Source organism: Nymphalis io, chromosome 16, assembly GCF_905147045.1.
Source record: "Nymphalis io chromosome 16, ilAglIoxx1.1, whole genome shotgun sequence".
NCBI lineage: Eukaryota > Metazoa > Arthropoda > Insecta > Lepidoptera > Nymphalidae > Nymphalis > Nymphalis io.
The window spans coordinates 8,322,534-8,340,785 of NC_065903.1; the positions used below are offsets into that span (position 1 = coordinate 8,322,534).

The 18,252-nt window shown below is 33.3% G+C and overlaps 1 protein-coding gene across 3 annotated transcripts in view; it reads left to right on the forward strand.

Annotated features, from left to right (window-relative positions):
* Window positions 1-17,672, forward strand: part of LOC126774184 (protein phosphatase 1 regulatory subunit 16A) — a 35,629-nt gene extending 17,957 nt beyond the window's left edge. For 2 of the 3 annotated variants that reach the window (XM_050495583.1, XM_050495584.1), the window contains exons 4-10: window positions 291-739; window positions 2,017-2,142; window positions 2,773-2,848; window positions 3,277-3,418; window positions 3,856-3,973; window positions 15,211-15,712; window positions 16,622-17,671. In XM_050495583.1, the coding sequence (XP_050351540.1) occupies window positions 291-739; window positions 2,017-2,142; window positions 2,773-2,848; window positions 3,277-3,418; window positions 3,856-3,973; window positions 15,211-15,712; window positions 16,622-16,869 (1,661 nt within the window). In that variant the 3' untranslated portion in view covers window positions 16,870-17,671. Of the gene's footprint in view, window positions 1-290; window positions 740-2,016; window positions 2,143-2,772; window positions 2,849-3,276; window positions 3,419-3,855; window positions 3,974-15,210; window positions 15,713-16,621 lie in introns of all 3 variants that reach the window. The other variant, XM_050495585.1, reaches the window with a different exon arrangement.
* The last annotated feature ends 580 nt before the right edge of the window (window positions 17,673-18,252 follow it).

The following is an 18,252-nucleotide window of genomic DNA, read 5'->3' on the forward strand; positions in this document are numbered from 1 at the left end:
GCCTTTATTAAAAATATTTATTATAGTTATTATAGATATTTCAATTCACAAAGATGCGCCCCGCTATTTTTTTCTAATCGTTATAGTGCAAACGTGCAATCAAAGGTATAATAATGGGCCACGTCTCCGTGGATTTATCTAACTATAATTTTATATAAATAGATCCCTATGGATCTGACACACGGATACAAGACGTATTAGCTATAATGTTTGTATGTCGGCAAAGTTCAGTATTTTTCCCCATCACTGAGATGCTGTTACTAAAATTATTATTCATGTTCTCATTATAGTTCGAAGACTTTTAGCACGAGGCGTCACCCCTGACGCAACGAACGAAGACGGGTTAACCGCATTACATCAATGCTGCATTGACAACAACGAAGCAATGATGAGGTTACTCCTCGATCACGGCGCAAATGTGAACGCGGAAGACAGCGAAAAATGGACTCCACTACACGCGGCAGCTACTTGCGGGAACCTGAACCTTGTTAGGATATTAATACAGCGGGGAGCGAACCTGCTCGCGGTCAACGGTGACGGAAACATGCCTTACGATATCTGCGAGGAAGAGAGGACCCTGGATGCAATCGAAAGCGAAATGGCAGCTAGAGGTGTGACCCAAGGGCTGATAGATGAGACCCGGGCAGCGACAGAAATGCAGATGTTGTTGGATGTCGACCAGTTGGTTAAACAAGGGATGGATTTGGATGAGCCGAGGGACAACCAGGGTGCGACTTTGGTGAGTTTGAATTTAATCTGAAAATACAATATTAAATGATCTTGAGTCAACATAAACGGTTTGAGATATTAGAAATAATTTTAAACGTCAACAATGTTTTCTAATTTATGTTGTAATGAATGTCAAGCAATATTTATTAATTAAAAATTTAGTATAGGAAAATAAACGTGCACGATTGTAACGATAATTAGAATAATGATATTTTCAAATAATATTTGCCTATAATTTTATTATATTATTCGGTTCTTTTCGGTTAAATCTACATTTAGAACCGGCGGTAGCTTTGTATTAATTTAACAATGTGAAATGACGATAAAAAAAATGCTTAGAAGAGTATTTGATAAAGTATTTTTTAATATTTTTAAGTTGGTTACTTTCCGCCAGTGACAAATAATGTTAATTTGGTTCATATGTAAATCAAGGCATGCTCTAAACATATCTTTGTTATATAGAAGGAATTACTATGATTGACGTCACTGGACTCGTTTACATTATTAACACGCAAATATAACAATTGGTCTTGAAATTTGACACGATGTGCATATCAAGTTGCTTTCAATAATAAACGATTTTATCAAGTGTTTAAATTGACTATGATGAAATTGTTTATGATATCTTTCTAACTCTATTAAATTCCGTGATTTATATTTCAACAATTTACAATTCTTAACTTCTCAACTTCGTTTATTATTTGACTTAATTCAAACGCATTTGTAAAGTATACAGTACAGTACAGTAACAGCCTGTTAATGTCCCACTGCTGGGCTAAGGCCTCCTCTCCCTTTTGAGGAGAAGGTTTGGAGCAATGTAAAGTATATTTAAATGAAATTATTTAAATTTGATTCGGACTGAGGACCTTATGATTCGCAGTTGTATGAGCTAACCCACTGTGAATACATGAACGATTGTCGAAAGTATAAATCGTTGAAAATGTTACGTATAAAAATAATACTGTGCTCTTGTTTGATTTTTTATTTCTACACGAATCACGCGGAAACTGCTTGATATTTTAACGATAATCGCTTGTATAATATACAACTAAAAACGAGGTATCGTTAATTTTTCGCCAACATCTTAATTGCACTTTTACCCGAAGAAACATTGCTAGTTTTTGCTGCCGTATGTTTTTTCAATTAATTTCTTAATATAAATTATTATGTAAAAGTAAAAAAAAAAAAAAAACAAAAAAAAAAAACATATGAATACGACAAAGCACTCGACTACAACGTTGTATGAATAGAATAAAAAGTATAATGTTGTCTATTATATCATTCCAGCTGCACGTGGCGGCAGCGAACGGCTACATTAAGGTGGTGGAGTTCCTTCTCGAGCACCGCGCGTCCACCGACGTGGTGGACCACGACATGTGGCAGCCCGTGCACGCCGCCGCCTGCTGGGGACATGTGAGACATTCCTACTTATTACATTTACTCTTCCTTGGTATTTATTGGGATTGTTGCAGGCCTGCCTCATGGGGTACCGTCCACTTATCAGGTGAATGAGCCAATGTAATTACTATTAACATAAAATCTAAGATTTTAAAGTAGCCGGCGCATTGATGGTTCTATATACGATCAGAGAGAACGCGGCGTGTCTGCCTTCTAAAATAAACTGTAAAAAATACGTATATAACCAGTTAATGCACAGCCCGGCCAATATGAATAATTTCATTGTATTTGTTATAAAAAATGTGAAATTAATAAAATTCGTCACCATTTAATTCTTGCAATTTTGATACATCGGAGGAGAAAAGCAACAAGAGTACTATTTCGATTTATTTAATAATAGGTATATTTTGCTAGTAAGCATTATTCAATAACTACTTATATATATACAAAATCTCGGTGGGTTGAGGTACAAAACATTAAATAGTTGGCAATTTGCAACTGTATACGGATTTATAATATTTGAATTGTTATCAGATGGAAAATTTTACTTTTTTATGAATAGTATATAATAATGTGTACCTACTAACATTATACACTAGCCACGTTAGAAGTGGTTAATATATAAAAATAATGTTCTTGTTACAGTTAGAAGTCTTAGAAGTACTGGTACATTACGGAGCTGATCTCAATGTAAGGAACAAGCACGACGAAACGCCAGCAGGTTTGTACAATATTTCTGTTTTATCATAAAATTATTTATCGTTCTCTTAAAGTCTTCACTACAAATTATTCATATTTTTATATAGACAGTAAAATTAAACTTTTGGTTAAAAATAAACATAAATATCCACTCACTCATAAAAACAAAATTAGTGACCATTTTATGCATCTAAAGAAGTCGAACCGTTATATCCCTGTAATGTATGGGTGCCTAATCAGAACCTTTACTTTTAGACGATCGTTTCGGAGTTAAGTTTAGTTCGGATCTGATCGGGGAACCATAAACACTTGTCGAATTTTCTACCCGTAATAATAACTGACCGATTTTATGTTTAAATGTATTTCGTACTAATACATATTTTTTTAAAAGACTAGTCTGTCTCGTGATATCATTATCGCAGCCTGGCGCTAACGCAGGAGGTGTTTCAGACATATGCGAGGAGGGCGAGATGCGCGCGCGCATCCTGCGGCTCGCGGCCGAGCAGGAGGAGGTGCGGCGCCGCGCCGCCAGCGTGGCGGGCGAGCGCCTGCGCGCCGCGCGACGCTCCTCCTCCTCCGCCTCCACCAGCAGGTACGCGCGACTAGCTCTTTGCAGACGATGTCGTCGTGTCCGGCTGCTATTCGACTTGCTCGCTTTCATAGTCCGATGGTATATAACCCACCACGACAACAAAGAGAGCTGCAGGACCACCGGCCGTGTAGCCCGTTAAGTACTTTCCGAGTTAGGGCTAGTATACTTTCATAATTGTGGGCTGTCTCTGAGCCAACAATTAAGACCCAACTGTTAAAATAATGGTATTTATACATCATAGTATCATTTTTTTTATTTTGAACGTAAATGGATATAATTTGGTCAAAGTAAATTCAAATTGATAAAACATCTCCTGCTCGCCGGTGAAGAAAAACATCGTAAAAAAAAACCTATGATGCACGTACATGTGTAAATTACTTTTCCACTTAATATCCACCGCCCCCGGTGAGCTGTGAGTGTATCGTGCGTGTGCGCAGAGTGCGCTCGGTGCGGCGCACGTCGCTGCGCGAGAAGCAGCTGGCGGCCAAGGCCGACGCGCGCGGGGAGGCGCGCCTCAGGGAGACCTTCGACTCGGCCGGCGACGACGACTACCAGGTAACCCATTTAAATCTACCGATTGTGATCATAAGTTTATCTAAGCAAAATCCCTTTATTGACTGTGGTTATAAGACGTATGTCTACACAATACGCCTAAGTAAAGAAGCAGTAACTATACAACAGTCAACGTACCTGGAAAAGAGCACTCGCTATATATAGTGAATGACTTCTTGGTAAAGATTTGTGTAAATCTGTGTAGGTGTCGCCCACTAATCACAAATTCTACAGCAAAACAACATTACTTAGTATTATTTTGTTCCGGCTTAAAGGGTGAGCGAGCCAGTGTAACTACAAGCACAAGGGACATAATATCATAGTTCCCAAGATTGGTGGCGCACTCTACTGATTTCATTCTACTGGTGGCAGGGCTTTGTGCAAGCTCGTCTGGGTAGGTAGAACCCACTCATCAGATATTCTACCGCAAAACAGCAGTACTTTGTATTGTTGTGTTCCGGTTTGAAGAGTGAGTGAGCCTGTGTAATTACAGGCACGGGGTACAAAATTGACGATGTAACAAATGGTTAATATTTCTTGGGTCGTATAAGATCATATAAAGTCAATGTAAGATAAGTACCAATCGAAAGATCTGCGCCGTAATAATGAAATTAAACCATCAATAAACCTATTCCGGAAGTGTAAAGAAAAATAAACAATAGTGACATTAAATTGACACGATAACATTGGTCGGAATTATTAATTATGGATTAAAAAAATGGAGTTTTGAATGTAGGCGATGTTTTTATTGGAACTTTGTAAGTAAAATTAATGTGGATATATGTAGTTAAGTGGAATGAATAGTGTTGTATAATAAATAAAGGTATATTAATCAATTACTACTTGGAGTGTAATATAGCAGAGCTATTAGCAAATCGAACGGAATTCTCTTGTCTATGGTTTGTTTACCTTTACTCCTTCGATTGGAAAGGTGTGAATCCTTTCACTCGAGCGTTCCTTTGATGTGACCCCATTCACTATATTTTTTTTTATTTCGTCTGTGATATCTAATTAAAATATTTATCATAGATTATAGTTAAAATTAAGTCAAAAATCTTAATTCAATATAGAAGCGTTACACTTACTTTGATTGTAATAAATCTGCCACCGGTTCGGAAAAATAAACACCTCAGACCTGAGAAGAACCGGCGAAAGAAACTCAGTGGATTTTTTTTATATATCATCCTTTACAATAAGTAATAGACAACAACAGCCGAATTATATATACATTTTTATTTGAAATAACCTGGAGGCGATCGTTTCATTCCCAATGTGTGCAATCATTTACAAAGTCATTGGTTGTGTAATATCCTGTAGCACACAAGCGTTATATAAAGTCGAGATGGCCCAGTGGCAAGAACGCGTGAATCTTAACCGATGAACGTGAGTTCAAACCCGGGCAAGCACCTCTGAATTTTCATGTGCTTAATTTCTGTTATAATTCATCTCGTGCTTTTCGGTGAAGGAAAACATCGTGAGGAAACCTGCATGTGTCTAATTTCATCGAAATTCTGTCACATGTGTATTCCACCAACCCGCATTGGAGCAGCGTGGTGGAATAAGCTCCAAACCTTCTCAAAAACGGAGAGGAGGCCTTAGCCCAGCAGTGGGACATTTACAGGCTGGGTTATTTATTTGGTATATTATGCCCGGGTTTAAACCCACGTTCATTGGTTAAGATTCACGCGTTCTTACCACTGGGCCATCTCGACTATAGTAAATGCAAAATCCGTATTATATATTTTTCGTTTTAAACATATAATGATGATACACACTGGTTTTCGTTCAAAATTCTCATGTTATTAAATTGTATTTATTTATTATTAGAAGTTTTTAAAGAAATATTCTATATTTTTTTTAAAAAAATTCTTTCCTCTTTTTTAATCGTGATAATGTTTTTGTTCAATAAAACTAAATACAGTTAATATAAAAATAAGACATTTTAATCCTAATATTATTCTCCTTTTAAATTTTATGTAATTTAATGCCTTCGACTACTGGCAACATCTTATTTTTTTTAAGATTTTGATTGCGAGATAGCTCCTACATGATATGAATACGAGATAATAAAAAATCATTTTAAATATAAAATATACATTATTCATGTAAGCTCTTACAAGCAAATTAGGGTCCTTAAAATATGGGCCTTACATGTAGGCCTGTCTATAGGTTGGAATTCCATGAACAACCTGAAATAAACTAAGTAAGTTACTCTAAACTTACATTACTGTTATTTATTACGTCCTGTATTTAAATAAAGGAATAATAATTCGATGATTTTTTTATAATTTTATATTTCAAATAAGTTCCATTTTACGTGATCCATAAAGAATATACATATTCACTTAAATGAAACTTAATCGTAAGACTCATTTATAAGATGACGTAACAAATGTTTCATTTTGCGGTTTACACTATTAAATTGAAAAAAAATACTATTTTTTTTATATAGAATAGGAAGGCGGACGGGCTTATGAGCCACCTGATGGTAAGTGGGCATAAACGCCCATAGACATTGGCATTGTAAGAAATGTTAACCATCGCTTACATTACCAATGCGCCACCAACCTTGTGAACTAAGATGTTATACGCCTTGTGCCTGTAAGTACACTGGCTGACTCATCCTTTAAACCGGAACACAACAATACCAAGTACTGCTGTCTTGCGGTAGAATATCTTATGAGTGGGTGGTACCTGCCCAGACGTGCTTGCACAAAGCTCTACCACCAGAAGAGCTTTGTGCAAGTGCAGTACTGAAATTAAAATTAGTTTTCTAAGTGCATTTCTAAAAAATAATAATAACAATGAAATAAAAACAACATCAACATCGGTAGGGTATACATATATTAATGTGGGTAATCTTATGTTATAACACGCATCGTAGCGAAATAATTCCTAATATATTATACGTCACGAAGTTATAGTTACATGGGTTATAGTTAGATGTGGCTTATATAGCCAAGTACGTATATTTATGTATTTTTTATTGGAAAATTATTATCTTTAGCATATTTTTAAGTGTATAATTTTTTCACAATATCTAATTTTTTTTTGGATAGATAACTGAACGCTTTCGAATGTGATATGTATTTTTAACTAAATATAATTATATTTTTAATAAGGTGATTGTCATAATGAAAATAATAATACAGAATTGAATGACATTAGAACACTGATGAATTGCAACTGGTCGTCACCTTCTCTTTTTCGAGACATTAATTGATATAATTATATTGCACCAACAAATAATTGGTCGAGCTATTAATTTATCGTTTATACATTTTCAATTTATTAAATGAAAGTTGAATATTCTTCAACATTCATTAGTTTGGTTTTTATTTTAGAAATCTAGATAGGAATTGAATTTAGCTTATTACTAGTTACTACCTCGTTGGCCTCGTGGCTTGCGAAATGGTAAATTTTTTGGACAATGATTGAAGCAATATTTCCTTTAAAATGCTTTACAAATAATAGAATATACTATTATTTATTGTTCGTTTATAAATTTAATAGCAAAATTAATTCCACATTTGACTTTCACAGAACAAAAAGTTGATAGTACACAATCGCATGATTTAATTGATCGCAAAATATAATTGGTGTAAGATAAGAATGGAAAGTTAAATAAATAGTTTATTTAACATATAATAAAATTACGAATCTTGTTATTATATAATCTAACGATTAATCTACGCTTAGAATTTTTTATGATTATAATTGGACCGTCTTGCGCAGAAATATTCCAAACAGATTCGATTTATATTAAGCATATAGCCTTATAACCTTAGATATGTTTGTTAGTGTTAGAGACGTGGCTTTAACTTAAAAGTAGGTGTCATAGTAATTCAAACTATACTTGGTTGTAAGGCTTTGTGCAATTCCGCCTGGATAAGTCTTGGAAACCTACCAATCATCACAAATGCAACCGTCAAACAGCAATAGTTAGTATTGTTGTATTCCGGTTTGAAGGGTGAGGTTACTGCATTGACGATATGAGGAATGGTTGATATTTCTTATAATATCAATATCTAAAGGCGATGGTAACCAGGTGACCCATCTGCCCGTCCGCCTTCTTATTTCATAGAAAAAAAAAATACAAAATAAATTGAAATTAAACTATATTTTTGCACCTAATTTATAAAAAAAATTTTGCCTTTGTGTTCAAATAAAAAGTCTATTTACATAAATATAAGTGCGCAACTGCCTTAATTCATCATATTATCATGAAAACAGATTATTTAAAAAACAAGTAGCATGCCGTGAAAGGGAAAACTAATTAGCTTTCGTCTAACATATTGTAAATTACTTGATTGTGTAACCAGTTAAGGCATATTTTTGCTCATTAGATTTTTTGTGAAACTCGTTATAATTTTATTGTTTAGTTAATATTTATACACTATATTTTTTTATTTAGAAATGCAGATAGGCAATGACTCATATTAAGGTAAGCGATCACCACTGACCAAAGACATTAGTCAATACTCCAGTAACCGTGGAAACAATAATATCTGAAATATCTTTATTTATTTTTCGCTTTTGATGATAGAGATTCATTTACAATAAAATTGCAATCTACAAGATAAAAAATTTAAAGTGAAAAATCGTTTTTGTTTCATTCATAGTGTAGCTACACTAAAGTCAACTTCGTTCATATCGGTCTTTATCATAGTTCATAAGATGTAACATGTTGATGAAAGATTCGTTCACCGCAGCGATGATTCATCCAGAGTGAATGCTCAGTTAAAATTGTAAACAAACCGTCCATTCATTTACGTTATGTTAGTATTTAGTTGAATGATAAAAAAACCACAGAACTGGATGAAAATATGTAAACAAATACGATTCGTTCATTCTATATATATCGTTCTGTGTTTTTATTAGTATGTAGATTAATTACTTTTATAACTAAAGAAAGAGTAACAGCCTCTAACTGTCCCACTTCTGGGCAACTGTCTCCTCTACCCTCGAGGTAAAGTTTTGGAGTTTCACCATGCTTCTGGTGTTGGTGCATAGAAGATTTCTATCTAACACATGTTTTGTCTAAAGGTTTACATCCGCGTACGAGATGACATCTATATATATATATAAGAATAACGAGGCTAGCGCTAAGGAAGGGATTTTTAAAAATTTTACTTCTAAGGTGGTGAAAAAGGAGCTAAACGTTTATATGAAATTTATTTTTTGACAATAGATAACGTAAAAAATAAATTAAGCACATGAAAATTCAGTGTCTTAACCCGCAAAATTGACGTGTTCTATCCATTGGATAAATGATGGACGGATTTGCACTTTGATACTTTGACTGTTTTAATTTCTCTTTATATTTTCTTTATTTTCTCTATAAAAATGAAATGTTCTTAACGGTCCTCTTACCAAGCTTCTTTTATAACGTTATCTTTTAGAGATTGTTTCGAGAGACAGTTTGAATGAACTATTTTTTTTACTCATGTTACTAGCATACAATCTGTTGTCTTCTAAATAAACGATAAGGTATATTACATAATAATGATTCATTTGTTGTATTCTTAGAAGAAAAAGCGTAATGTATAGAAACAACCGCTTATTTATTCACTCCATATAACAAGAGGATTTATTTTGACGTATTTCCGTTTACGTGCGCGAGGAAATATTGAGATCTAGTATGGAGCTAATTGGCAGAAAGTGTGTGCCCCGGCCGCGTGTTAATTATAACTTTACTTATAACGTTGTTTTTGTATTCGGTTCTATTCTATATGTTGATAAAATGAGTGTTATCGTCTACACCTCATAAACTCGACGTATACAATTTAAAAATTTCAACTTGTTCTACTTAATTGTATCTCAATCCATATACGAAATGTCTTTTTTTGAAATTCACTTTTAAAATTTTTAATATCTTGTCTATTAAAGATCTTAAAATATGGATGTAATAGTGATTTGTAGCTTTTTGTTAGTATTTAGTGTTTTTAGTGGGCTTACAACGAACCAATGGGTAGATTAGGGTTAATTATCATAAGATTATACATACATTTTATTACACAAAAGTCAAATATCATAGTAAGCTTTAACCCAATCACTATATAGGTATTATAAAATAAATTCCCCGATTAGCATCTGTCTGTGTGTATGGTGGCGATAAACTCAAAAACTATTGAACGAATTTTCATACGGCCTTCACCATTGGACGAAATGATTCATGTAGAAGACTTATGTGTATAATTCATTATGGTTTTGTGTAAATTGGCTGAAATATGACGGTGATTGTTATAGATGTCGGAAAAAATATCGCTATCTGAAGTCGTTAAACAATCGAAACAAAGTTATATGTATAACGATATTTGCTGATTTTAATGGTGGGTGGCGCTTTGTGCAAGCTCGTCTGGGTAGGTACCATCCACTCATCAGATATTCTACCGCAAAACAGCAGTACTTGATGTGTATTGTTGTGTTCCGGTTTGAAGGGTGAGTGAGCCAGTGTAATTACAGGCACAAGGGACGTAAAATCTTAGTTCCCAAGGTTGGTGGCGCATTGGCTATGTAGGCGATGTTTGACATTTCTTACAATGCCAATGTCTAAGGGCGTTGGTGACCACTTACCATTAGGTGACCCATGTGCCCGTTCGCCTTGCTATTCTATAAAAAAATAAACGTTTTACGTATATTATTCGATTCCTGAGAATCCGAGAATGGTAGCTAGTATTATATAAATAAGATTTTTATAAATAATTATTTGTAACGCATGAAACATTTTATGGTCAGTTAAAAGTAACTTTGTGCAAAATTTATTTCATAACTTACAAATTAACGAATCGAATGTGACCATATGAATGCAGTTTAAACTATAAAATGTATTTAAAAATAAAAAGTAAAACAAAAAACAATACGCGCATAATAAAAATATTAAGAATATTCTATTATCATAACTTTTGTGATTAAACTTATCAAGATCATTCAATACAATTGTAAAGTTTTGGCGGAATTTCAATAAAATTAGACACATGCAGGTTTCCTCGCGATGTTATTTCTTTCAAGCACGAGATGAATTATAAACACAAATTAAGCACACGAAAATTCAGTGGTGCTTGCACGGGTCTGAACCCACGATCATTGGTTAAGATTCACACGTTCCAACCACTAGGCCAACTCGGCTTTTTTATTTTTAATTAATTATTATTTATTTAATATAACATGACACTAATCTGAAGTAAATAACTAAAACATTCCGATTAATTATAATGAAATGAATGAAATTATTAAAAAAAAATTATAATTCTCTGTAAACGATGTGATTTATTAAAGTAGGTCGTTTTTATGCTCCCGTACTTTCTCTACTTTCGACGCGACGCCGATATTAATTAACCGGACTTAGATAATTAATTGTTCACTCCACCTATTTAATAGTACAATGTACACTTAAAAATATATTACGAGTAACGGACCCAAATATGACCTCCGCGCCAATTATTGGCACGACGGCGAAAAAATAAAAACAACTTGCTTTTAACTGTGTTTTATAACCAATTAATAATTTAATAATATTCTAAGGAATTCCTAATTCGAGCAAAATTTTAATAAGTAAATGCCAAAAAAATTACGATTGTATAATTCGATAAAGCTGTCCAGCCCGATTAGCCCGAAGAATGTTCGTACTGCGATCTATTTTTCAGATTGTAGTTAGTATGTATGAAATTTGCATGTCATTATACATAATAACGACATGCAAATTTCAAAATATTTTATAATATTTTAAATTAAAACACTTAAGGTTCGAAGAAGTCGAGATGGCCCAGTGGTAAGAACGCGTGAATCTTAACCGATAAACGTGGGTTCAAACCCGGGCAAGCACCTCTGAATTTTCATGTGCTTAATTTCTGTTTATAATTCATCTCGTGCTTTTCGGTGAAGGAAAATATCGTGAGGAAACCTGCATGTGTCTAATTTCATCGAAATTCTGCCACATGTGTATTCCACCAACCCGCATTGGAGCAGCGTGGTGGAATAAGCTCCAAACCTTCTCCTCAAATAGGGAGAGGAGGCCTTAGCCCAGCAGTGGGACATTTACAGGCTGTTACTTTAAGGTTCAGATAAACAGGTAATGCAATATCCGAAACAGAAGAACCAATTTGTTGTAGTTTAATAGTATATTTTCCTATTCACCTTATTAGACGCGTATAGTTGTTTTCGTTTTATGTTTGTTGGTAGTGTTTTCGTTAAGCAGAGAATGATAGATTTGTTTACATTTGGTGAAACAATTTTAATACAGATTCATATTATATGTATATTGTACGATTATATAATATTGATTCAAACGTTGAGAGAGATAATAATTTTCAGGGAAATAATTTTCGTATTCTATTCATTAAATTAGCATTCCCTGAATACTTTCAGGTGACTAGCAATGTCCGTTTTAAGGAGTTACTAATATATAATAATTATATAATATGTTATGAGGGTGACGACAATCGCCAAAAGGTCAGGATTGATCCTGCGATTTTATCATACATCATTAGGCGACCCCTAAACCATTGCACTATTGACGTTTAAACTAATTTGATTGATAATAACAAATTAAAAATCCCCATTATGTGTCTAAGATTTTTATTAACAAACAAACAGATGCCGCAGAGAATTTTAATTTATAATAAATATAAAGCTCATGTTACTACCGACGACATAAGTGTGAGTATCGAACCTGCGATTTTTACGCCGTTGGGCGGTCCGTAAACCGTTGATCTTTTGAGTTGAGGCTTACGATATTGAGTGAGGCAATTATATATTATCAAGATGATCTAATTAAAACGGTTTGTAGTGATCAGTTAATATATGTTTGTAGATTGCTCAACGCTTAGTTAATTACACTGTTACCTTGTGCGTAAATTATACCAAATATGTGCATTTCGCTCAGTCCACATCTATGACCTAAATTACGTACACGCAGGTATAAGTCGTGAGCGTAATACCTATCTAAAACCTTGACTAGAAGCCAGGTGTTTAAATGTTGTCAAGCACGCTTGAACTACATAAACGAAACGAAAATCTAACCTTAACACATTAAACAAAATTCGTAAATTTATTTATTTTATAATTAAATTAAAAAACCCTAAATGATGATTTATTTGGAATTTGATAACGACACATTAAGCAGTTCAGCTGAAATAAATATGAGATCGTTCCGTTGCACACATTGATTGACGACACATCACTAAGTTTTCGTGCGATTTCCCTCGACGGTTCGCTTCACGCACGGCGGACGCACGCGCAGTCGGTGCGGGTCTCCCGCGCACGCAGTATGCAACGATATTTTCAGATAATGCATTACGATGTTCAAAAGTTTGTTCATATGCAATTTTATCAAAAAAATTGATATTAAGTGTTACGTGATTCAGTGATAATGTTTATAGCAATGTGCCTTTGATTGTCGAAAATGTCGCTCGATATTATGTTTTTGACAAACGATAATTTGCACCGTATGCGCAAGGAGCCGCAGGTGCTAGGTCTACGATACAGGGTATGTAATTTTGCTGTCAATAATCGTGATGTTGCACATTTTGCCAAATATTTCGGGCCTGAATCGTAAATTTATAGAAAAGTAACAAAATAGTCATTTAAAAAATTTTTTTAAATATTAAGCGTGTCTGTATCATCATAACAACCTATATAGATTTAAAGATGAGAGAGATTTCAAGTTGCCAATAGTGTCCACATCCAGGGCCAACTGCTATTATAATTATTAACGATGCCTCCTGGGTCGCAATCATTATTCGATTATAAAATCAAGCCTACTTTGTATCTCTTATGAGGCGCTATTTAGAACTTAGTTCTACGTGATTGAATCACACAATTAATGTGCTTATCACGAAAATAACAATGACAAAAACCACACTAAAATATCTTGTTACGTTTAAATAAAGTCAAGTAACAATTTGTAACAGTTCCCGTGCTGGAAAAAGACCTCTTCCCTTTGAGGAATTTTCAGCTTCAATCCCAACACTGCACCAATGGGTTGAATCACATGTGGTAGATTTTTATCCGACACATGCAGGTTTCCTCACGATGTTCACCGTCGAGCACGAGATCTTATATAAATAATGTAAAGAATATGAAAATTCAATGTTGCTTGCTTCTAACGACGGCCCGGGAAAAATTTTGGTGTGCCTAAATGAAAACTTGATAAATGTAAATCGGTTTCACATAATGACTTCATGTCAATGTTATCCATATATATATATCAACAATGTGTGTCAATATTACTCATAAACACACATATGTATACATGTTTATGAGTACTATTATATATATATATATATATATACATGTTGGAAAAATAAAATAACAAAAATTAAATTACAAAACATAAATAAAATGCAATCAAACAAATTTAAGTGTCTAACTGTAATTTTAAAAATAACTCTCTTTTAAAGCTAATTTATTTATTTTCGTTATACACAACCAAAACAATCGTTTTTTTTTATTTTACACTATCGCTGCTACATGATAATGTAAATATTTTATATGTACAATTCAAATAGGCATTACGTATATAAAAATGGCAGATTTTTAAGGATTCCACGCTGGCGAAGCCGCGAGTTTTGCTAATTTCATAACAATAAAGAACCCTGATCACTGTATTATAATAAAACATACATATAAGATACGAAACCATTGAATTTATTTGAATATACCCTTATATTGACTTTATAGTAAAAACACGCGAGCATTGCATTTTCTTCGATTATTTAAAAAAAGATTCCATGCCTTAGCATGCAAACATTAATTCAATTTACTTGTACACAATTCTCGATTTAGAGTGTATCTTGAAGTCAAGGCAACAGTCTTGCATAATTCTTCAGCTTATTTGCACATCATATTTCGCTATTATTATTGCAATACCCCAAGTTATTTTCAGTATTCATTTAAAGTTCCTAAATTAAACATAATTTACATGTTATTTTGTAAACTGTTGTTTTATATCTGTATATTAATAATAACTGCAATTTTTCATGCTTTTTTAAGTATTTATTATAAAGGGAAATATGTAAAAATTACATTATTGAAACATACTTTTCACGTTTATTATGTCCAGGATATAAAAATTGGTCTTTTCTTAACTACGCGTAAAAGGACGAAGAATTAGAAACTGTTGTTAATCACGTTAAATCAAATCTTTATAACCTTTAAGTTATTAATAATTAACCTTTACATACAAGTTATTTTTTATTATTATTTCTTAATGCATATCAAGTTTGTTTTATTAATTACAGGGGCTGTCTAATGGCATGGAAAATGACCAGAACACGGCCAACATATCTGCCGATTTGTCGCATACTCGATTATCTATTAGCTCAACGACATCAAACCAGAGTTACGAGTCTGGAAATGTGGACTATGCGGTCCCCAAGCATTCATACAATCAAAAGGGGGCGCACAGATTGGACACAATCGATTCGAACGATAACATCACCTTCAATCAACCCAAAATATCAAATCCCCTGTTCGGGGTGAACGCTGCATCGCATTATTCACCAAGCCCCATACACGAAACCAATAATGACGGAAAACACTTCGAGCGATTACCCAACGGAATAAGGAAGGCGCCCGAAGGTCAAGACAATGAAGCATTCAAAACAGAGGACGCGATTGACGGTAGGAAAGAGGTGATAATGAGCCCAAACCCGATCGCGATCGCTGAAGGTGGAACCGCGACCTACACCACAGACAATAATGGTAAAATCAATGTTCATGTCACCGTCATGATTAATGCAGGTAATTATATGCATCCTTACGAATCTCCATTTCACTTAAAGCACTATAACGTATACATGTAAGGCACAAAATTTAACAATTTATACGTAAAGTTTATCTAACAGTTTTGCACAGTGATGGTTTATAAATATATTCAAGTTTGGAAGTGGGGACAGAGTGCCATAGGAGGATTATCACTCGAGGATGCATATTGAGGCAAGCGGTCACCGGTTGTAGTTGTAGTTGCATGATTTGTGTACATTGTCCAGTTGTTCTTGTAGATGTTACGTTCGTAGTTGTATTTGTATTTATTTTTTTAATTATAATGTGCCGTTCGTTTGTAGCTAGTTGCATGATGTATTTCTGTTCTTTAGACTTGTATCCTCTTCACTTAACACGTTTATTTATCGCATTTCTAAATTTTCTCCTGTGTATAGCCGATAGTTCAATGTTTTGTTAAGTTCTATTGTATGTATGTTTCACATTATAAATGACTCTAGTTACATCACATTCTGATGCTGCCAGTAACACTTTCGTAAATAATAGCATTACTCTTATGCATATGAGTTATGTTTAGTACATGCACGTGAAAGTAACGTCGCTGCGCAATTAAGAAACACCACATTCCTTCACAGTTACGCTTATCTCGTAAGAACTATACTTATAATGCCACTGTTTTCATAAACTCGTCCATTTAATTGTAATAGCTGACCAATAAAACTATTAATTCCTGGAGCTTAAATAAAATTATGAAATTCAACGACTCGAACGGCGAATTCGTATAAACATTGACCTAGTTTTTATAAATTTACTCTTACGAATTTTACAATTCTTGTTACGTATGAAAGCAGTGCATTATGGATGTAGCTGAGTACCAGGGATCGAGACTGAATATAGTCATCTCTCTCATCATACTTTCGAATATTACAGGAACTTTAGCGGATTTGAAAAAGCAGAGAGCGCAGATAAGAACGAACGGCAGTCCAGTGGAAAACAGTGCGAATTCCACAACGAACCACAGCCTTACCTCGATACCGGAGGTAGGAAAGCAAGAGACCCAAGTACAGATAAGTCCCCCCACTCTAACACCCAGCACCGGAACGGTCCCGAGGTTTTCGGGGAACACCAGTGAAGTCGTTGGCGATACGAAATCGCATCGGTGCTGTATTATAATGTAATTATCGATTGTTTTCCAACACTATTGTATGAGACCATTCGATGCGTACAAGTCTGATCGTCATTCCAAAAAGTTATTTATTCTGCGCTCGCTTAGATTATGTTTAATGTTGGGGCGTAATATGTCGAAGGAAGATTGTTGAAAGATGTATTGACACTATATTTGTGACTTTAAATATATAAAAATAATACTGTCATGTTTTCTACGATAAGATTATATTTTTGAATTTGGAATGGATTTCGCATGTCCCTGGTTTTTTTAAAATAATATTTGTGTCAAAATCATTAAATGCTTTATAATTCACAAATATAATGTCAATACCGTTTTTGTTAGTATTCGTGGAATGAATATTGCCATTTTTGCTCACGAAGCAAGGGCTTGCCAATGTGCTAGAAACGTGTGATAATGTTAAGAGCTCAATGGTTATATAATGTAATATATTATTATAAATGGTTGCTATTGTTTTATATAGTTAAAATATAGTATCGTTTGTGAAATTATAATTAGTGTTATGTATTATTTTGTGGTTATCATTAAACATTCCGATTAGTTTCCATCATAGAATCGTATTTGATATAAATTGTAAACAAGTATTATAATTATTTACGAAAATTGCATTGAAATAATTTGTAATTTGCATTTATTTATCTAGAAATTTTAATTGAATATTATTTAAATCAAAAAGTGACGTTAGTTTTTTTTTTGTTGACACATTTCGTACAAAATGTATTTTACTAATAAAATTTAAATAGATTGGGCTAATATAAATTGTTTCAAAATCTCTTAATTCAATACAAACTGTTCTTATGCTTATTTAAAAGTTAAAATTATTTGAAATCGTTATATAATAACATTTTCTATGATATATTAACTCTATGCTGTTAGCATTCAATAAAATTTGAATCATTTAATAGAATTCCAAATCAAAATTAGTATTGAAATGCAATTATTTCGTCTTAAATAATTTCGCAATTTCTATTTTCCGTTATATAATTTTTGACTTATTGTAAAGATAAGTTTGAAAATTTTTATATATATATATGTTAACATTATAATTCCAAAATCGAAAATTGCATATATCTAAATCAATGTTTCTCTTTCTTGAGTGATCCTGGCTGAAAATTTTGTTACATATTTTAAAATAAAATACATGTTTTTTTTTCACTGACAACATCTAATAAAGTCTATCTGAGTTATGAAACGACTTTAAAGGTTAAAATGAAAAAACCAATAAAGAGAAAAACAATACATTTAATTTATTAAAGGTTGGTAATAAACTGATACAGTGAAATATTTATATACAGTAATTTGAAAGTATAATAATTTTATCGTTTGGTTTATTTCTATACTGTATTTCTATTTCATGTACAATTTTTATATATAT